This window comes from Melopsittacus undulatus, chromosome 8 (genome assembly GCF_012275295.1).
Source record: "Melopsittacus undulatus isolate bMelUnd1 chromosome 8, bMelUnd1.mat.Z, whole genome shotgun sequence".
Taxonomy (NCBI): Eukaryota; Metazoa; Chordata; class Aves; order Psittaciformes; family Psittaculidae; genus Melopsittacus; species Melopsittacus undulatus.
In genome coordinates this window covers 29464967-29488325 of record NC_047534.1, presented here as the reverse complement: position 1 = coordinate 29488325, position 23359 = coordinate 29464967, and the positions used below count along the sequence as shown (strand labels likewise).

General features: G+C 38.4%; 1 protein-coding gene across 2 annotated transcripts in view; it reads left to right on the top strand.

Moving 5' to 3' along the window:
• CALCRL (calcitonin receptor like receptor) overlaps window positions 1-23359 on the top strand; it is an 83394-nt gene that overhangs the window by 37635 nt on the left and 22400 nt on the right. The window contains exons 2-6 of one of the 2 annotated variants that reach the window (XM_005145594.3): window positions 12048-12146; window positions 13081-13225; window positions 15597-15707; window positions 17199-17311; window positions 20894-20985. In XM_005145594.3, coding sequence (XP_005145651.1) covers window positions 12096-12146; window positions 13081-13225; window positions 15597-15707; window positions 17199-17311; window positions 20894-20985 — 512 coding nt within the window. In that variant the 5' untranslated portion in view covers window positions 12048-12095. Of the gene's footprint in view, window positions 1-12047; window positions 12147-13080; window positions 13226-15596; window positions 15708-17198; window positions 17312-20893; window positions 20986-23359 lie in introns of those variants that run through there. The other variant, XM_031045863.2, reaches the window with a different exon arrangement.

Genomic DNA, 23359 nt, shown 5'->3' with positions numbered 1-23359 from the left:
TGTTTTAATTCTGCAGGGATACCTGAAATTTATTGGACTCAACAATTAACCAAGACCAACCCCAGTTGTCCTGCTATTTAAAATCATGGGGGCCAAACATTACTTTGCAAGGAATTGTTGATAGTAGAGCAAATGTTACAGTCATTTCTGCATCAGTGTCCCCATCATTGGCCTTTAATGGATGCTCATACCTCATTAGCAGGAATTGGTGGTCGAACATCTCCAAAGCAGAGCAGAGAGCTTGTTGTTATTTCTGGACCCGAAGGGAGATCTGCCTCGATTAGACATTTTGTGTTATCTGGATCTCTTACCCTATGTGGCAGAGACTGCTTAAGCGAATGGGGAGTACATTTAAGTACGGGTTTTTCCTAGGGGCCACTATTTTGCAGCAGGTACCACCTTTAACCTGGAAATCAGATGAGCCAGTGTGTGTAGGTCAGTGGCCCCTCCCAAAAGAAAAACCGCTGCAATTACACAAATTGGTGGATGAACAGCTGAATGCTGGTCACATAGTCCCTGCAACCAGCCCGTGGAACACACCTGTCTTTGTGATTCAGAAGAAAAATGATGCTTGGAGGCTTTTATGTGATCTAAGAAAGATAAATGAGGTCATTGAAGATATGGGAGCTTTGTAACCTAGGCTCCCATCGCCAACAGTGTTACCACAAACATGGACTCTCATAGTTATTGATTTAAAAGACTTTTTTTTCATGATATCTCTTGCTCCACAAGATGCACATGATTTGCCTTTTCTGTGCTTCTGATCAATGCTGCAGAGCTGCATAAAAGATATCATTGGAAAGTGTTGCCACAAAGCATGAAAACCAGTCCTACACTATGTCAGCAATTTGTAGCGGCAGTTTTGAGCCCTATACGAGAGTGCTTTGAGAATGTTTTAATCTGTCATTATATGGATGACATTTTAATTGCTGCAGTATTGGAACAAACAGCCCCAAAAGTGAAATGGAAAGTGATCCAGGCAGCCTTAACAGCAGAATTCCAAATTGCAGAAGAAAAAACTTCAAGAAGCTCCACCCTGGAACTACTTAGGATGGAAAATATCTGAACAAAACATTCAACCTCAGAATATCACTCTGAGGACAGGAATAAAGACTCTAAATGACTTACAAAAACTTTTAGGAACCATAAATTGGATCTGTCCTCTCTTGGGGGGTATCTATGGAAAAGAACTCCATCCTCTCTTCAAATTATTGGAGGGGATCCATGTTTGAGGTCTCCTTGAACACTCATCCCCTCTGAGCGAACCGCCCTTGATAAAGTGGTTGTAAAATTAACCAGTCAAGTTGCTCATAGGCAAAAAGTGGACCACCCTAATAGCCGTTTAATTTTTTATTCATCTTTTCATGGGCTTATACTACAGTGGGTTCAGCAAGACGTAGATCCATCGATTATTTTGGAATGGGTACTTTTGTTACATTATTTTGGAAAAACAGTTACAAAAGACATTGAAAAGACAACAGTATCTAATGTGAGAGTAAATAAGCATCTCACATACCAGGTTTCTCATTTGGGGACTCATGTAGAAGCTTGTCATGATCTCCTGCTCAAATATTAAGGGAAAAGAACTGAGCAACTTTTACAACAGAAATCACAAATTGTATTGTACAAACTGGAGCTTTATTTTGCAGAGGAGAGTTATATTTTGTACTCTAGGTTTCCCTGCTCTTACAGGGGGGTTGGACTAGATGATCTTTCAAGGTCCCTTCCAACCCTTGGGATTCTGTGATTCTGAAATGATAGCTATGGTCATTCAAAAAGGAAGAGAGTGATTATTGACTTTAGATGGTGTTGAACCTAATATTATCTATCTGCCTCTTGGTACAAAACAACTAACCTGTTTAACTTACCAGTCTTTTGCTTTTCAGTGTGCTCTAGCATATTTTACAGGGCAAATTAGTATTAATTTCCCAGGACACAAAATTGTGCAATCCCTACGTTCTCTTCCCCTTTTTTTCTGCTTCACAGTTAACTATTATGCCAATAACTGAGGCACTCGCAGTATTCACTGACGGGTCTGGCAAGACAGGCTGAGAAGTAATAGTTTGGAAAAATGCTGAAGGACGCTGGAAAAATGATATGCACATTGTCATAGGATCATCTCAGGTAGTAGAACTCTCTGCTGTAGCCTATGTTTTTAAATTATAGGCTACTCCAAATAAACATTATCACGGATTCTGCCTATGTGACAGGCCTTGTTTCTAGGCTGGAACATGCTTTTCTGAAGGAAATTTCCAAAGGAGTATTATTTGCCCTTCTCTGGGAGCTCAAGTGTCTACTGGATCGATGGATACACCTCAACGTATACACTTTATACAGTGATACGCTTACATACTTCTCTACCTGGACCTATAAGCAAGGGAAATACACAGGCTGATAGACTTGCAGATATCACAGTCTTACCTGACCGTTTTCCACAAGCTCACTTATCCCATGAATTTTATCAGCAACATGCGAAAGTTCTGCAACGTACTTTTCAGCTGGCTCAGGACCAGGCGAGGCAAATCATACAATTGTGTCCTGATTGGCAACAAGTTTTACCCACACTGGTGATTGGAACTAATCCTTGCAGTCTTTTGTCACTTGAAATTTGGCAGACAGATGTTACTCATGTACCAGAATTTGGCAAATATGAATATGTCTATGTTTCTGTTGACACATTCAGGTGAAAAGGCCTAAGATGTTTGTTGACATTTTATTACAGCTTTTTCTACCCTGGGAATTCCAAAAACCATAAAAACAGATAATGGCCCAGGTTACATAGCACACAAAATACAATCATTTCTTCAACAGTGAGAGGAATTCAATGTCACAGGTATTCCACGTTCTCCAACAGGCCAAGCAATTATTGAATGCACACATAGCAGCCTTAAAACTATGATGCAGAAACAAAAAAGGGGGAGTTCAGGGTTAACCCCACAAGAACGTATAGCAAAAATTTGTTGTGTTTTGAAATTTTTAAATTGCTGGATGGAGGATGGACCTCCTATACAGCAGCATTTTGCAGGTTCTAAGAATTTGGAACAGGGGAAAGATCATGTTAAAGTACATAATCTTGAAACTCATGAATGGGAAGGCCCATTCCCTTTAATAACCTGGGGTCGAGGATATGCTTCCACAGATAAAGGACATTGTTGGGTCCCTGCACAATGGGTTTGTCCTGCCTTGCCTTCTGTCTCTTCATCACAAGGGGACTGACCCTACTGTGGTTTCCTGCCCAAAGAGAAAATCTGTAGAACATTAGCCAGTGCAACAGGACAAGACACCCTGTGCTTTTTGGTTGCCACACCTACGAGTCCTTTCAGGCTGCTGTTGGAAGCAATGGCAGCCTCAAATCTTATGGACATGTGAGATGGCTGGGGGATATGACAACACAGCTGCAAGAAATTAATTTGTTAAGATCTGTAAAAACGGATATGTGTATTTTCATTATATAGTTTGAAACTAATTGTTAGTGCATATGTTAACTGTTCCTTAACTGTTTATTTGCTAGGCTAGGAGCATGAGTGAAAAAATTGTATTAATGTTTGTTTTGTTTTTATTAGCTTTTACAGCTTATTGATTGAGCCTTTAAGCTAGTGTTGATAGTGAATATACAAAACAAAGAAGGGGGAGATGTGGGGAGTGAAGGTGATAAGATTTGCATAAAGAACAGTTTGGGAATGAGCTCTGAGGCCTTGGTACTTCCACAAGCCCTGGGGCGATGAGTTGGGGCATGTAAGGCCAGAGGATGTGGGGGTTGTGAGTGGGTTTGCAACATTCTGATGGGACCATTTTTACAGTGGCCAATGAGATTGAATGTTGTATGTATGTGCAGGTTGGGAAAGTACCAAATAAGGGCATAAAAAGGGCTTGGTGGTAATTAACAAGGATTTGAGTCTCTGCATCAACTTCAGTCCTCGCTGTGAAATGCCACACTAGCTATAGAAGGAGCCTGTGGAGTACTTGAGTTTTATATCTGAAGTAGCAGTGTATTATCTTTAGTGAATTAATCTGTGCAACGAAGCTAAACTCACTCAGATGTGGTCCCTCTTAATTTGTCTGATAATAGCTTCATTAATGCAAATACAATGTGATTCGGAGAAAACTCCATGAACAAACTCGCCAACAGAGCTTCAAGCTGACAAGCAGGTATTCTTTACTGCGGCGCCGGGAGACATGGGGGATAGCTCCTCCTAACGTGTTGCTCTACAGGTCATCCTTATATGGTCACTGGGAATATTACATCATTTCCAGAAAGTTTCCCACATTCATACAAAAATGTGATGGTCGTTTACTTTTCCAGCTTAATTAACATTACAGACATAGCAATCATCCTGGCCTTGTACTTATCAATAGGTTTAACTGCTCCCATCCTGGCCATCAGCTAGTCCCAGGTGCTCCCCACCCCCAGGTCGTTTTCCATTCTGTTTTTCTCACACCTTTTGTACTGAGGTTCTGAGGTTACTTTTCATTACAAAGCCATCAAACTTATCATTATTTAGAACTGATAACATTTTGTGCCTCCTTCTTTCAATCCCCCCTTTTTCTGTCATTTTGCAAATTCTTTTGCAACATTTTATATAATACCATTACCATCTAGAGTCTTTTGAAATAGTGTCCTGTTTCTACTTGATACTTAAATTTTACTTCTTTTTCCAATCTTTATAACTTATCATAGTTCATTTACAATACCAGAAAAAATTTGTTATACCACAAGTAATCATGATTAAGACAATATTAATATCCTGCAACCAATTGCCTTAACCAGGAGAGATGTCAAGTAGCCATGAAGTTAACTTTTTCCATATTTCTTTAAACCCCCAGGAGGTACCATCTTTGGCCATTTTATGAAAGATTATTTAGTTTATTTCCAAATTTCCTCCAGATTTGTTTCAGGAACAGCAACTTTCACTGATTATGGACCAAACCCATCCTTGTGAAGCCAATAACGTCTAGAGCCATTCGGCTTTGTAATACCATTTTAGATATCACCCACAAACTTGTCCATGAAGATAGTGTTGGAAACTGGAATGCCAGTTAATGGAAGCCCCTGATCTCCTGATTCAAGCACACACTCAACGGCCACTACAATTAACAATTTTAGCAACATTCTGCATTAATTTCAGGTATAAGTATTGGTCCCAAACTAGTATGCCAAGTTATCATGTAAGTCCAAATTATGACCGATAAAATTTCATACACCAGGAGCCTGAGGGTTCAATCTGCCATGTCTTCTCTGGTTCTGGTGCTTTCTTTATTCTTGAATAATGTATCCAAGCAGGTTGTTCCTTTATTTTCACTGCTGTAAAGGTGGTCAGTAATATCTGGTACGGTCCGCTCCACTTCTCCTTTAGAGGATCTCCTGAAAAATTCTTCACATAAACCCAGTGTCCAGATCTAAAAGGGTGAATTGGATAATCCGAACCTCTTGCTCTTGTCCCTGATATTCTTATTTCTGCTAATTGTTTTCCCGGATTGACCATAAACTCTCAGAGATAGCCTTCTCCCACTTCCAGAAGACTTTCTCCTTTAAACTGGGACTGATATGGTCTTCCATATAAAATTTTACATAGTCTAGCCTTTTCTTTCGACTGAGGTTTAGTTCAGATCCTTAATAGAGCCAGTGGTAAGGCTTGGTACCAATATTAATTAATTTCCTGACATATTTTACCAGTCTGATGTTTTGATCAGATGAACCATCTTTTCTACTTGCCCACTGACCTGGGGCCTGTATAGTACATGTAGTTGCCAATCAGCTTCTAATTTTTTGCTAATTTCTTGTAACTATTTTGCTCTAAAGTGCGAGCCTCAGTCGGAAGAAATTGCCTCTGGTACTCCAAAACAAGGTATGTCATTTAACAATGTTCCAATTACTTGTCTTGCATTATTTATTCTACAAGGGAATGCTTCTGGCCACCCTGAAAAACTATTCATTAACACCAACAAATATTGGTAACCTTTTGTTCTCGGTAACTCAGGAAAACTTATTTGCCAATACTGTCCTGGGTAGCTTCCTCCCCAGTTGTACCAATTTGATTTCTATTTTCAGTTTTTAGGATTATTCTTGAGACAGAGCTGACATTGTCATTAATTGAACTATGGTATATAGATTCCTTCCTACAATTTGCGTGTCTTATGAGTTTTATTAGGTTCCTCCTGAAGTATCTTCCAGAGTTGATTACAGGGAATTACAATTCACCCATCAGGTATCTGAACCCAACCCCCTTTGTTTTCCTATCCTTTGAGATCTTCAATTTTCTATCCTCCTTTGAATATCTAGGTTTAGATTTCTCAATTGTTAGTTTGCCATCAGGGATTAAAAGAATGATTTTAGACTGTTCAGCTTCTTGTTTGGCTTCAGTATTGGCCAAATTATTTCCAATTTTCTGATCAGAGTCACCAGCTTCCAGTAGTTTTTTTTGTTGTTTTTTTTTTTTTTCAAAACTGGTTGGACTGGTTTAAACCCTTCAGGTAATACTGTCCAAATTAGCTGAGTTTTCCTTACTGTGTCAGGATTTTCCTTATTCAAAAGCCAATAAATTCTGGTTTTCTTTGGCCAATATTAAGCAAAAGAAAGAATCCTTTAAATCCAAGACGGCAAACCATTTGATTATTATTCTATTTAGTAACAAATGTCTTTCCTTGGCAGTTCCGTAAAGTCAATCTGCCATTGTTGGCCTGGTCCATTTGTTCCCTTTTAGATTTTTCCAGATTGCAGGGTCATTTATATTATTCTCCATTGCCTCCCAGGGCCATCTCTCTCCTCGGTTAGTTCCCCCACAAACACAGCAGTTAGTTATTCAATGCTTTAGCTATATTTTCAGCAAGATTTATAAAGAGATTTTTTAGCAACTGTAGGAATTTCATATTGGACTCCAGTTTCCATTTCATGATAGAAAGAATTGAATAATAAATGATGTTGTATTGACTCTCTGTATTTTTCTTTGTTCTTAATACCAATAATCACACCTGGGTCTTCTCCAGGTCCATATATCTTAAGTCCAATTTTAGTTACTTCTTTCCATTTCCAATTTTTCAAATCTATGAGAGTTAAATTTACTGGATTGCAGGCATGGGTTGTACAGCTAATCATATCCCCAGCCTGCAGCATTCCAGCATACACAAGACCATCCTTTCTTCCACAGAGGTGTGATGACTGATACCTAGCAGTTTGATTAGGTACATAATCAGGATTTATATGACATTGGTATCCACCTGGGCAAATATATTTTGGTTGGCTACTGTAGTACTGCCTCCACTCTGAACTTTCACAATTAGTATCTAAATCATCATCTATAATATCACATGCATCAAAAATTATTGACAGTGACGTAACTTATTCCAATTAATTTTCTTTCTTCTGAATTTGTTCTCACTGAGTTTGATTACATATGCAACTGCCTGTCTTTGTTCCTTTGCATTCATAAATGGTGTGGTAGATCAGCGTTTGCGAGGTTACTCTCCCTTGTCTAGTTGTGGTAATGTATTCCCTACAGTTGTTGTGAATGTTTTTAGAAGCCACGGCACTTTCCCATATGGTTCCTATCAGAACCGACACCAAAAGAGGTCCGGTCAGGATCATAGTGCTCAGCGGTCACAGCCCTAGGGGTTGCAGCCCTCGGCAGACCTTTTCAGCTGCAGCACCGATTCCCTCCAGTCTTGCCCTCTCTTAAAGGTATATTCCCCGTCGGCTAATTACAGCAATAGTATTTGACCCGCAGCAACTGTTACAGGGAGGTGGTAATTTCACACCGAATGCAAAAGAACTGTAATTGATTACTCAAAAAATTGTTCGTGGTCTCCCCTACGAGTAATGTGAGATACACAGGAATGATTCGTGTCAGGAATTTAGGCGTCCTTGTCGCCATTGCACTTGGTGTGAAACCAGCCCTCCTTTGTGACCGTGATTACCATAAGTGCTCCTGTCAATAAGGAGAAACAAAGGGGATAATCTCTCCTAATCAATCGCTTTGTTTTTCAAAGGGGACTTCCGTTTAACGGTTTGACTGGCCTAAGGAGATTAGATAACCAAGAGATACATTTTGTTACAGGATGTTGCAAACTTGGGTACTAGGCAAATAACCATGTAAGGTATAGAACAAAATGTTAAGACTACGTTAAGCTTGTAAGCATTTTTCTGTTAATACATTACTAAGAAAATTCACCAACGTCTTCACCGGAGAAAGACCCCAGCAAACAAGAAAAGAACAAAGGAAAAGGGCCACGTCGGCATTCGGGTAAAGAAGACAACAGGATTGGCTAAAACCCAAGACTGAGAAGTATAAGAGACTGTACTCCAAAGATCCCGGTGTGCGTTGCTGGTGGAGCGGAGACTCCCCTGCGCACCCAGCGCTGTTTTGCTTATTGCCTCTCTTTTAAATTTCTAATCAATTGTAAATAAAATCGATTGGGACAAAACCCGGTTTGCGGTAAATTTTTATAACAGTAATAATATACTTCAAACAATTGGGACACTTAGGTCTAATATACAAATTGCAGTGTTTGCATATAGGACATGGACTGGTACTGGCCCTTCTTAAAATAATTTCAACTATATCTGCATTTCCCATATCAAATTTACAGGAGTCAATACGAATTCCCTCAGTTACTTATCCAGGTCCTCTTGAGGGTCAGCTTGGCATCTCTGGGTTCAGTCACAACTTTCCATTCTTTTATGGGTCCTTTTACTCGAGACGCGTGTGTCCACCTTTTTTCAGCAGTTCTTATCGCCGTTTCTGGAACTTCAGATGCCCATACTCCCGGATTTACCTGATTAAGGATTTCTTCTATTTCAGGGGGTCCTCCTGTTCGCTTTTCTGTTGAAGATATAAACTCAAAACTGAAATTAACTGATTTTTAGCTCTCAATTCCATTTTATCTTCTTTAAATGCTTCTTCTAGCCCTAATAGAGATTTCGGAGAATTTAGTATGCATAAAAATTTATGCATTCCCGTTTGTTTTTCCAATTTGTACTGAAAGGGTTTCAGAAAGAATTTTTTATTTATTTATTTTTTCTTGGTGACCAGTAGCTCCCACATCTGTAACAAACTCTTCCCTCTGATTTAACGCCGAACAAATTGCTCCCGTATCCACTAAAATTCCACTTTATTTCCTCTAGTCCCCGGTTTTAATTTAACGAGTGGATCTACTAGGATAGATTACGCAGGTCCCCATCAGTCTAGCTCCAGTTCAGCCACCGGAGCCACCCCATGCACCCAGGGCAGTCTCACTTCCAACGTCCAAACTCCCCACAACACACACCGATCCAGTCCCATAGGAGAAGAACACACTCCTCCGCCTCCGCCCGACATCCCTCCACCTCTGCCTCCCCGGCACTCATCCCACGCTCAACCACAGGAGCTGCTCGAGCTCCCCTACTTTCCTTCTTGGTTTTCTTTAACTTTAAACATCTTTCCCCAGTATCACGATCTGAACAACATCTCTCCAGCTTAGCTTTCAAGTTTTCCCTGTCATTTTCCAAAGCCAAAATTAAGGGATCTGGCGAAGGTATATTAATTTTGCATTCCGTCTGTCATATCTGCATACATTACTTCATTCCATTTTCCTTGCCATTTCAAAACAACATTAATTATAACAATATATCATAATTCAAAGTTCAATTTTTAGGCCATTTTCCCTGATCTTCCAAACTATACAAAGGCCACTATTGGTTACAATATTTTATCAACATTTCTCATTTACCGAGCCCCAGAAAACCCTCCCAGTTCTTTCCAATGTGCCAAAATACACCCTTAAAGGACTCCTTTTCAAGAGCTCTCCACTCTACCGATTTCCCATTATCAATCTCGCATTCACACACACACACACGGGATCCCACACACTCCACACAGTTACAACACTTGAAACAGAGACTAAAATAGTATCAAACTAGTTATAATCTATCACCAACACTAAAATCACAAGACCAAAATCATCACTATAACAAGCCACAGAATAGACACTCCACAGTTACACTTGAAACAGAGACAGCAATTAACAACGTATTTATAGCAGTCTGTCACCAATACCAAAATCACCAGACCAAATCACAACTGTAATAAGCCACAATAGAAGTCAAATACCAGTAAAATCCAAAACCCTTCCTATAAGACACCCACTGTGTCTTGCAGGACCCAAACCACAAGATGCCCTCTGCTTCTTGTGATTGTATACCGGTAAAAACCAAAACCTTTTCTCTAAGGCACCTACTGTGTCTTGTGGACCCAAACCACAAGATGCCCACTGCCTCCTGTGATTGTAAACCACAGGACGCCCGCTGCCTCTTGTGCGTAAAACCTTTTGTACAAGACACCCACTGTGTCTTGCGGACCCAAACCATAAGATGCCCACTGCTTCTTGTGATTGTAAACCTGTGAAAACCAAAACCTTTTCTACAAGACGCCTACTGCCACTGCGTCTTTCAGGACCCCCCCCCCCCCCCCTTAAATATAAAAGAATACCTTTTTGAAGATGGTCCTTGTCTGCTCCCGCAGTGATCCGAATGAGTCGAAGGGTCCCTCCGGGAAAAATTCCCGAGGGCCCTAGGGAGCCCTGTCCTCAGCGGGTCCTGCAGCCGAGCAGAGAGGGTCCCATCTGGGGTGCCAAATTGATTCGGAGAAAACTCCATGAACAAACTCACCAACAGAGTTTCAAGTTGACAAGCAGGTATTCTTTACGGGGGATAGTTCCTCCTAACATGTGTCCCCATATTGCTCTACAGGCCATCCTTATATGGTCACTGGGAATATTACATTTCCAGAAAGTTTTCCGCATTCATACAAAAATGTGATGGTCGTTTACTTTTCCCAGTTTAATTAACATTACAGACACAGTAATCATCCTGTCCTTGTACTTATCAATAGGTTTAACTGCTCCCATCCTGGCCATCAGCTAGTCCCAGGTGCTCCCCACCCCCAGGTCGTTTTCCATTCTGTTTTTCTCACACCTTTTGTACTGAGGTTCTGAGGACCTGAAACTGCCTTCAGGCAAAACTTTTCATTACAAAGCCATCAAACTTATCATTTCTTAGAACTGATTACATTTTGTGCCTCCTTGTTTCAAATGAGGTATTTAGCTTTTGAAAGATGATTTAGATGCAAAAACTTCATCTAAATATGGAAAGGTCTTTTGCTAACATGTAAACAGAAGAGAAGCTCTTATCTTGGTTCCAGGCTCGGCTTTGTGATCTTAGGATACTTCAGGACACAGTAAAATACTGCTTGAGAAATCTCTTACACATTTCCCTTCTTTTTGAGTGAATTTACACAGCAGGGTTATGCTTAATAGATTAAGTGCTTAATAAATAACTTTGTATATTTTATGGTTTAGTTGCATTTTGCACTTCAAACATCAATTCCAGGAGAAGTCTGCACTGTAAGATGATTACAGCTGGTTTGGATAATTATGTTTTTTTTTAAAATCATGATACAGTAACTAGTTTACAGCTACTGCAGATACAGAAGCTATTTTACAGCTCACAACTCATTCTTGCATGGCCATTGTCGTCATTGAAAAGTTGTAACTTCAAGATAAAGTGGCTACTTACTAGATCATTTCTTCCAGAAGTGGCAAGATCAAATTCATCTGTTATGAAAAGAACAGGAAATAATTGTGTGCATGTATTTGTGAAAGTCTAGTCCTCCTTTGGAGGAGACTGAACTGCATGCAGTTTGCAATGGTTGCCTAAAGGCAGAGATGTCAAGGTGTTAACTCAGAGCAACTAGCCCAGAGGTATATATGTGTTGAAGCTGATACCAGCTACGAGACTGAGACAAACCCTCTGGAGAACTGGTGTTAGTTGAGGCAGTGAAGGCAGCAGTGCAGGAAAAACCCTGCTGCTGGAATCTGTTGCTGGTGAATTGAGTGTATATTTTCACATCGTATTGTACATTTCCATGTATATCACTTGGTGTCACTGTGCATGAATAAAAACTGAGAAGAACTCCATTGAGTTGTTTTAATTCAGAAAGAAAATACGAACTCTTTTATCAGTTTCGGCTTTCATGAATTGCTAACGTTCTTCCTACTCTTTTTTTTTCCTATTGCAGTTTGAGTTTGTTAACTACACTGTAAAATTCACTGCACTGGATATAAAAATGACAAAAAACTGGATCATATTTTTGCTGCTGTTCTTACCAGTTACTATGGTAAGTCTTACGATTTTTTTTACTCACTTCCAGATTGAATAAGTGTGTACACTATACCATAGAAATTATTAACATGGAAATTCAGAAACAATTAATATGTAGTTTCTGTACAGCAGGATCTTTATTTACTTTCTCCTTTAAGTTCATGTGGTAAAGAAATACAAATAGTAGTTACCTCTGCTGAATGTAGCATATCCTTTGCTAGCAGGAAACGTTACAGTAATGGTTAACAAGGGACATAGAAGCAGAACTGTGCAGACCCAGGAAAAGTGAAGGAAACCTATAACGTGGTTTCAGAGGACATCCTCGAAACTTTTAATTTCACCCTTTTCTGACAGTGGCACAGTATTTCAATCTGCAATTTTGTTTTTCTGTGAAGTTTAGTAGCTTCCCATAAAATATTTAGCTGCTTAAAAAAATGCACTGAAAAGCTTTAGGTCAAGATCCATGTTTTTAAGTGGATGTCATGTCTTTTGAATGCCTTTTTGTAACTTGAGGGTTGACTCTATGGTTCACCAGACAGAGAAACCAAATAGCTCTAAAGAAGCCAAAAGCTTTAGCACATACAGTATATGGAAAGTTTCTCCATAAAGGATAATTTTTTGCATAATATGCTTTTTAGACTAGTGTAACATTGCTATATTTTACTGGATTTATATACTTCTGACTGTATCAGTGTCTTTTGGTCATTTTTCCATTACTATTTACAATTCTTGCAGATTGTTACTCCCCCTTGCTCAGTCATGAGATATTTGTCAAGATTCATTATAAGAAGAATTGCTAAACTAACCAGAAAAACATAAAATCCTAGTATCAGTAATAAGATTTGATGATCACTTTCCTTCAGGAAAATAGTATTTAAAGTATTTTAAAGGATTGAAGTTCATATTGGAGTATGTACATGACTTGCTAAAAAAAGTCTTTTTCCTTTCAGTTTTTTGCCACTGCTATACCATCTGAAGGGCATCAGAATATGACAGAGGACTTCTCTCAGCTAAGTGTTACCCGGAATAAGATTATGACAGCACAATATGAATGCTACCAGAAAATTATGCAAGATCCTATTCACAGGAAAGAAGGTAGAGATTATTTTTTATAGGAGTTTACATAGGCAAATGGTCAACAGATAATTAAAGTAATTTAGGCTCCTTTAGTTATATTCATTTCTTGTCTTAGTAGCAATGATTTTTCAGGCTATAATAGTATTTGTACAATTTCTTAGAAATGTCACTTTTGGGATTCATGAAGATAATATGTTACCTGTTCATAGCACCACTTCTTATATAACACAAAGCTTTTATTTCTGATAAGAAAATGTTAATTTAAATAGATATCCAAATAAAAAATGGTGATGAATTAATCTGCCACTTTATTCCGTGCTTTTGTAATACCTCTGGTCACACCTGCCTTTAAAAATTGGAAGCATCTTGATACACATAGTTTTCCTGCTCTGAGGCTTTTGTTAGTGTTATTTATGCTTGCTTACAATGAGTTTTCTTCTCTTCCAAAATGATTCCTTGGAAGAATTGAATGTTGGGAGGTCAGAAGTAGGTCTGGCTGGTGGATAAAGAACTGGCTGGATGGCCGCACGCAAAGAGTTGTGGTCAACAGTTCTATGTCCGGCTGGAGACCAGTAACAAGTGGTGTCCCTCAGGGATCAGTGTTGGGACCAGTCTTGTTTAACATCTTTGTCAGTGACATGGACAGTGGGATTGAGTGCGCCCTCAGCAAGTTGATAACGCTAGAGGGAAGGAATGCCATCCAGAGGGACCTTGACAGGCTTGTGAGGTGGGCTGATGCTGACCTCATGAAGTTTAACCATGACAAGTGCAAAGTCCTACACCTGGGTGGGAGCAATCCCAGGCACAGCTACAGGTTGGGCAGAGAAGAAATTCAGAGCAGCCCTGCGGAGAAGGACTTGGAGGTGTTGGTCGAGGAGAAAATGAACATGAGCCAGCTTCAGTGTGTGCTTGCAGCCCACAAAGCCAACCGTATACTGGGCTGCATCGAAAGGAGCGTGACCAGCAGGTCGAAGGAGGTGATCCTGCCCTCTACTCTGCTCTTGTGAGACCTCACTTGGAGTACTGTATGCAGTTCTGGTGTCCTCAACATAAGAAGGACATGGAACTGTTAAGACAAGTCCAGAGGAGGGCCACAAGTATGATCAGGGGACTGGAGCACCTCCCATATGAAGACAGGCTGAGACAGCTGGGGCTGTTCAGCCTGGAGAAGAGAAGGCATAGCAGCCTTCCAGTATCTGAAAGGGGCCTATAGGGATGCTGGTGAGGGACTCTTCATTAGGGACTGTAGTGATAGGACAAGGGGTAGCGGGTTGAAACTTAAACAGGGAGGTTTAGACTGTATCTAAGGAAGAAATTCGTTACTGTTAGGGTGGTGAGGCACTTTACTGGGTTGCCCAGGGAGGTTATGAATGCTCCATCCCTGGCAGTGTTCATAGCCAGGTTGGACAGAGCCTTGGGTGACATGGTTTAGTGTGAGGTGTCCCTGTCCATGGCAGAGGGGTTGGAACTAGATGATCTTAAGGTCCTTTCCAACCCTAACTATTCTATGATTCTATGAGCATTAAAGTGTAAGCTTATGTCCATCCCGGGGCATCACAGCTTCAGAAGTATCAGGATAGACTGGAAAGTCTTCAGATGGGAAGAGGAGGAATTGCATATCATTTTAAAAATGCAGCTTTGAGATGGGGGCATTATTGAGTCTTGAAGGAAGATACTGGAAACATACACAAATTCGTAGAGAAGGTCAGTTATTCTGTGTACCTTCTGGGAAAGAATTTGATTATAAAACCCCAGCTCATTCTCAGGGGAGGTTTATTGTAGATGTTAAAATTTGTGTGAGTGCAGCAATGCATCAAATCAAGGTTTTGAGGAACATTGTTGATTCGGTGTCCCTGGAGCACTCAGAGGAGTGTCTGGCTGTGGTGATTGCTGCGGGCTCAGCTCTGCCTGAGGCAGAGGAGTTATGGCTGCTTCCCAGACAGGCTTTCTAATGGCTTGTAGGGTACTACTGTGTTTTCAAATGACCTAGAAAATGTATCTATAGGCTTGGTATACATCCAACATATAAATAAATCAAGCAAAGTTGTATTTGCAAGCTTAAGGCTCTTTGTTAATATGCATTGTTTGGTATGAATAGATTTAGGGGGTTATGCCTACTGTGCTCTAGATCTGAAGTTTGTAAATTGTAATGTAGACTGTTTCAAGGTGACTGATGATGGATTTTTAAAATGCGTTCAAAGAAATATACATTTAAGGAACTATCAAGTCGAGTTTTAATTAACTGGTGCTAAATCTTATATTTCTATTTTCTTTTTTTCTCTTTCCTGCAAGTGAGAAACTTACCTTATACAGTCTTACATCTTACTTTTGAGGGACTGTTATGAAAGAAGGATTGTTGTTTTATTACCGGATCTCTAATTATTTGCAGGTCCTTACTGTAACAGGACATGGGATGGCTGGTTGTGCTGGAGTGATGTTGCTGCTGGAACAGTGTCAGTACAGCGTTGTCCTGACTACTTTCAGGATTTCAACCCATCAGGTAAGTGTGCATGGACTTCTGCATCAGCATATTTCTTAATAAAATGAGATTTTAGGTGCTTGATGCATCCTGTTTGTCCTATTCAAAGTCACTAATACTCCAGAATTTCAGTAACTTCAAACCCATTATTCGCATTTTCATAGAATCACAGAATAGTTAGGGTTTAAAAGGACATTATTTTCACCTAGTTCTAGTGCGCCTGCCATGGGCAGGGACAGCTATCACTAGACCAGGATGCTCAAGGTCCTGTCTAACCTGGCCTTGAACACTGCCAGGAATAGGGCACTCACGATATCCTTAAGCAGCCTGTTCCAGTGCCCTGCCACTCTCACAGTAAAGAATTTTTCTTTATATCCAACCTAAATCTCCACTTTCTAAGTTTGAACCCATTGCCCCTTGTCCTGTTTCTACAGTCCCTGATGAAGGGACTTGTGGCTTCCTCTGTACTTGCTCCAACAGCTCCTTATCTTTTTTATGTTGGGGACACCAGAACTGCACACAGTACTATGTGTAGAGGGGGAGAATCACCTCCTTTGACCTGCTGATCATGCACCTTTTGATGTGGCACAGGACACGGTTTCTGGGCTGCATGCACACACTGGTGGCTCATGTTCAGTTTCTCATTGACCAGCACCCCCAAGTCCTTTCCCTTTATCACAGCTGACAAATTAGTGTTTTGGTGGGTTTTTTTGTTTTGTTTTGTTTTGGGTTTTTTTTGGTTGGTTGGTTGATTTGTTTGTTTGTATTTTCTCCGAAATATCTCCTTGCAGAATTCTGGAGACTATGACATATAACTTGAAGTTAGGTCAGTTTTTGTCCTAGAGATCTCTCTAAGAGGCGAGCAGAAGTATGACATAATCTTTTACCTCAGTTTAGCAGTAGAAGCTGACAGGGGCTTCTCCCATAAAAGAATTTTTTTCTGTTTCTGTAGGGCTAAGCTTTGTACCTGTAAGCATGTGGAAAATGTCACAGACTTCCACTCTTGTATCTTCCTGCTTCATTTGGTATTCCCAGGGTCTTTTCATGCCTCCTTCTGTTTGATGATAGAAATCATTAGTCACAGTTTTCCAGGTTGGTTCTTGAGCAGTTTCTCTGTTGATGTTTTCTTGCCTGTTCAGTTCTAATTTACAGTGGTAGGATGTCAGATGTCAGTTTAGATCTTGGATGATAAACAAGCTGTTTAAATATTTTTGTCACTTTATCTGGTAGTTCTTGAGCAGTTGGTTTGATGTATTTTGATACTTACTGGCTTAGAGAAGGGAAAGCTCTTTGTTTTCTGAAGAAAAACACATCATCAGTTGCTCTTGCTAAGCAAAAGCAATGGCCTCTAGTTTCTCAGAATTCATAGTAACAAGCAGTGTCTCTCTAGTCATATAAACAAAGCTGTGATTTGTTTGCTGGTCTTTCTTCATTAGATACTAGGCCTCAGGAAGTAGAACTTCAGTGCTGACTCTTGTGTTTTTCTTGTTTTTATTTCCATATTCTTTGTAGAAAAGGTTACGAAGATTTGTGATCCAAGTGGGAATTGGTTTAGACACCCAGAAAGCAACAGGACGTGGACAAACTATACCCAGTGTAATATCTATACACATGAAAAAGTGAAGGTAGGAAAGGAATGAATGCAAGTTCCTAGTGTCAAGAAACTGATCTGAAAAATTCTACAAGTTCAGAACTCAAATGGCAACAGAGTTGATGCGATATCAAAATGCAAAAAGAAAAAAATATGTTGAATAAAAAGGGTGAATTGTGCTAAACAGACTTAGAAAAACCTTCCAAATCACTTGCTCTGTGTTTTACAGCTGATTTCAGGTGCTTGAATAATATGATGATTTTTTTAATGGCATTTTAATGTGTGCATACTCATATTTGTCTAGGTCATCCACAGCAATCTACTGGTAAGCAAAAGTGCATGCCCAGTAAGAGCAGACCTTTACATTTTACTGTGTAAATTTGAAGTAGGTGCAAGTTCAGCAGAGCTGCAGGCTTGCACATCTGCAGAAGATACGCTGACTGCATGAGTTTATCCAACTAAGTTATAGTAGCAGATTTTCAGTAGGTGCACAACCAGAGCTTTGTTTGAGTTTAATGCATCTTCAAGGGTTTGTTTCCTGATTTTTTGTTGGGTGTTTTTTTTTTGTGGTGTTTTGTGGTAGGTTTTTTGTTTGTTTGTTTTGTTTTTTGGTGGTGTTTTTTTGTTTGGTTTTTTGGGTTTTTTTTCCCCAACCAAAGCAGAGCTAATATCTTTTTTTACAAAGTAAAAAATATTTTTTTTTACAAAGTTTGCAAGCTGTAGTTGACTGGATTCACCACAGGACCTTTGGAGGCCAAAGGGAAGTAAATTATGAGGAATGTTAGCTAGGGTTTGTTTTGCCTTGTGATCCTTTTCCTGTGTATGTCTTGTGTCTTAGCTCCCAAGAGCCATTATTTTTCCAGTCTCTGAGGTATTAAGCAGCTTTCATGAATGGAAAACCTATACTTGAAGTTTATTTAAGTTAAATTTTGCAAGCATCAAAAATTATCTCAGGCCAGGCATCAAAATGCTTTGGGAGAATGGTTTGCTGTATATCAAAGTTGTTTTGTATATATATTACTATATATGGGCGTATGCAGACATACCTTTGTGGGTACATGTATAGATTCTTTTTGTTAAATAAACTTCAGTTTACCTTGCCCATGCATTGACATATTTAGAAAAATAGTAAGAAACAAAAGAATGTGGTAAATTTCCACATGCCTTCTTTCTGAGATCCTCTGTGATATGTGATATAATGGGCAAAATTGCGTATTTTGCATTCCCTACCCTTCTGTGGGAATGCAAAACTGTCTACTGTATCTGTGAGCAAACTCTATGATACAAACTTACATATACATCCAAGTTTCCTCACATGATATGAGCAAGCTCTGCCATTAATATTCTCTCTGTATAACTCTGTGTCCCTAATATTCTTTGTTTATAAAACAGTCATTAGAATAAGCTTACTTGAAACTGTAAATATCCAGTGGGTCAGGATAGACTGTAAATTAATTTAGGCCTAATGGAAAAGAGCTCAATATTAGCAGATTGTGTCAAGAATACTGACATCTAGTAGAGATCCTGCCTGCCTGCATCATTGCTTTCAGAAGTACTTTAGGGTACTTACCTAGAAACCATATTGAGAAAAGGTGGTAATAAATCACAATAAAGCACTTTTGTATTGCTTTTTTTGCAAATTATGAGACATTGAATACACTAACGACCATTTAATTCTATTAGCAGAGATGCTATAATTTATTGTTTCTTACTAATATTTGGCTGGAAACTGAGATGTTTTTCAGACAGAAGCAGATCCATGAAGGTCCCTCTTTATGAATAATGAGCTAGTTTCCCTCAGGCTGTTTTGCCAGCATATTTCAAGTCTGTCATGCACCAGAAAGTACTGTTTAAATGGAATAATAGCTCCAAAAAAGCCTTACAGCTTGCTACATTTCACATGTTGTTACGCTAACAACATTACCTTTCCACTTTGTTCAGAAGGTGGGTTAAATAATGCACAGTAAATGTGACTGTTGTCCATTCTTCTCATTCTTATGAAATTCTTCTCATTCTTATTCTTCTCATTCTTATTAAATCCAGATAGTGATCCCTCCATAGCAGGTGAATATTTCTGGAATCATTATTAAAAAATGAAGTCAAGACAACTTCAGCATGATCAATAAGTTGTTCTATTTCAGGAGAGAAATCATCTAGAATTTTTTCAATACTAGACAAAGATTGAATTATTACAGAATCCATATATAAACAAGAAACAACACAAATTTCAGTATCACAAGGTACAGCATACAGCAACAGCAAATACATTGGTAAATATACCTTGGTTCTGAGCTCCTATGGAGGTGCGAACAGCAGCCCCTGCCATACCACTGCTTTATGCTGGTTCCGAGTTGTGCAGAAATCTTCTAAATCCTTAACGTGCACCTTTGCCTAAATCAGTTACAGAATGAGGGGGTGATGTGGGATATGGATCTGTCACAGAAGTGTGTCATATGCATGTAGTCAAGCTTTAGTGATTCAGGGGTAACCCTTTTTTTTCCTCACAAATTGTTATGAAAGTTTCACTTAAACCTATTGCATTGCTTTTAAATTTTTTATGTTAACTTATTTTAAATAATAATAATTTGAAAAATTCTACCATGTACAAAAAGGTACCCTTGTCTTGTCATAAAAAATTAAAAGCTTTACCTGGATTTTTTTTTAATTTTTTTTTTTTTTTTATTTCAGAAGTCAGTGTATGTAGCAAGCTGCAGTTAGTCTATCTTAAATTGACTTAAGTAAGTCAATTTAAAATAAGTTCAATCTTAAATACGTTCAGAAGGTACATACAGCTTGGAGTCCATGAGCACAGAATCCAGATAGTCGTGCTTTATTTTGATAGAGTAAGGTTCAGCCTTATTGTTCCTCCGTACAAGATGACTTTTAATGCAACAAAGAAATTGTGAGGCAGATTCGATGACTGAAAGCAGGGGATTGTTACAAATATATCTTATTAATTCAAAGAATTAGTCATAGCATGTTGTATATATTCCAAATATTAGCTGGTTCTTCATTTTTGCCTTTTGTACCTATCCAGCTTTTCATAATTCTATAATTTGGCTATAGGCTTATTTAATATAGACTGTTCAGTCTTCAGTGTTACCATTTTTTATGCCCTTCCTTAAATGCCAAGTGAAAACTAAGTTTCCAATATCATACTCACAGCTTGTTTTAAAGGAAGTATCTTTAGATGATAAGAGCAAATCTTCTATGACAAAAAAAATACATAAATTCATACAGGAAGCACATGTTTTACTTTAGAGTTTTGTTAATAGAGGAATCAAGCCTCAGACATGAATGCCCCCAGTGCAGTAGCATAAATGGCCACATTTATGTAAATACTTAGAAAAAAACCATAGCCATATATATTAGAAACCTGATGTCTTAACAATGATTTCTAGTGATTATTTCAGTAAATGTGTTGTGTGTTCTATAAAAAAGAGATTTTAGCAAGATGTTGATTTCCAGGATTCTAGATTTCGCTCATAATTCTCTGTAATGTTTTTATTAATGCTATTATAGTTCTTTTATATGCGGAAGAGATGTGTAAATATGTGCTTTATCAGCGATAGTTCTGTATGCATCACAGGTGCTTGCTTTTGTTCTTATGTTGCAGACTGCTCTGAACTTGTATTACTTGGCCATCATCGGACATGGTCTTTCAATTACATCACTTCTGATTTCTCTTGGCATATTCTTTTATTTTAAGTAAGTATATTTAAAATTCTTTGCCAAATATCAGTGGCTGCAAAAGTCCTAGTTTCAGTACTTTGAAAGAGTAGCCATTCCAATGAAATTAGGAGCAAGAAGGCAGAGTTGGTATATTGCTTTGGTGAACATTATAATGTGATAAAATTTTAGGTTTCTTTTAATGGAAACCTAAAATCCTAAATCTGCAAATCAAAAACTGTAGAATATATTGAAAATAGGAAGTGGAAAATGGAAAAAAAGAAAAAGCTTGCTTGTTTTGGGTTTAGGTTTAGGGTTTTGTTCTTGCTGTAGTTTTGGTGATGGTGGTGGGTTTTTTTTTAATAAGTTGCAGTGTGGATATACCAAGCATCAACCAAGCAAAAGAACAAATGGAAATCAAAATACTTATGATTTATGATAGGTACACTAATATTGCAAAGTAAGTAGTCACAAAATGCGATAAACTCTAAAGAAAATAATGCTAAGAGCTGTAATAGGAATGGGAATAATAAAAATAATCCTGAGTTTTTATTCACCACATTATTTCTATGACAGTTATGTCATACCCATTTTCTAACATTACTGTGTTACCTTCCTGAAAGTGAGCTATATATCACCACTGTTACAACAACTTGTAATATAATGCACATATCCTTAAAAGTAAATTGTCTTATTACTTGTGAACTTACTTTTCTTTAGCATGAAAGATCCCTTGTGGGTTTTGTTTGAAGAAGTTGATGAGGTTTTTTTAGAAAGGTGAAACCAGGAATGTTGCCACATGAGTGGAGCTGAGAGAGACAAGTTATCTCTGCTAAATGCTGCACTGCACAGTATAGGCTAACCTTGCTGACTGGCATAGTTTAAACATTTCTGCATTGTTTTTTATTGGCTAATTTAGATCTGCTCTATGGTCTTACCTGTTGTTTACTGCTGTACTCTACTGTCTCACTTGATCTTTTACTTTGCCTCTAACATTTAAATATGCATAGAACATATGCTAGCTACTGTGGGGCTAGCTCTCATGCTCTGGACTTTGATAAGGTAAGAGTAGCAGATGTCTAACAAAAAAAAGTACCCTTTTACTTGCACCTGGCTTATTATAGTGTTTCCAATTTAGGTATCCATCATTTCCCCGGGTTCTGGAACAACATTTCCACAAATCCCCACTAAACTAGTGTTCCCACTTTGTAACGTCTCTTTATGAAATCAAGTATTCAAAATGACTTTGCAGCTTTTTCTGACTTCTTCTCATGAGGATCATGTTCATGAGGACAAACTAAAACATTTGAGTTTATCTGTATATGACTTGTAAAAACAGTATTTACCGTTTCCAAATTCACTTTCCCTTCACAAAATCAACAAGTGAAATGGCTCTGAGTTCATATAAAAAGCTTTATTTTGCATAAAAAAGTCTATACTGTTGCTATGAATGTCACAAGTTTAACAGACTAAGTATATAATGTGATGGGAAAAATGTTTTGACAGACTTCTCAGGAGAAAACAGAAAGATTCGGAATGTAAGGTTTTAAAAGTTCAGACAGTAAAGCATGATGTTTCTGTATCATAACATGAAAATAAAGCCATTCTCATGTTGGCCTTCTGGCATTTGTTGCAAAAGCAGGTGATCTGCTTTGCAACCCTTATTACTATGTAGTGTTTGTCTAATCTTACCATGGTTTTTTTCTCCATATGGTAGAAGGATCATTTCTCCTCAGAGAACTACATGGAATTAATCCAGACCCACAAACCACATTTTCTAGACTGTGGTTATGTTGGGATATAAAAGGAAATTACAAAATTTAAAGGAAGCTAAAGAAAGTTCTCTGCAAACTGTTCTCTTGGGATGTACAGTTCCTCTAAAGTATTTTTAGTACCAGAAGGATATTTAAGGATCTAGATTAATACCAGGATGTATTATGTATCAGCTGAAGCTTGTATAATTATTCATAGCTTTAACAGGTGGGCTTTTTTTTTTTTTTTTGCTTTTTGCTATTATGTGGGGGTGCCTTTGAACTTCTCATGTATCAAAAAAATTTGTTGTGTTAGTCAGTTGATAGTTTCCAGATGATATTTGCTTGATTGCTGACCACTAGAATATCTTTAGGTTTGACTGGAAAGGTGGTACCTTTTCCCAGAAGAAAACAAAGATTTTTTTTTTTTTCAAATATCTTCAGATTTTCAAATATCTTCTCTTTTTTATGTAAGATTAAGCTAGTTTTGTGATTTTTTTTTAAATTTGAAATTCTCTGTTTCCTTTAGAAAATTGCCTCATTGGAAATACTTGTCCAGTTTGTCACTTGTGTTACTCAGGTGGATTGGAATTTTGTTTAATAGCATAAAATGGGCTATAAACTTGGAATTCTGATCTTCCTCTCTGAAAAGTCATCTGTGA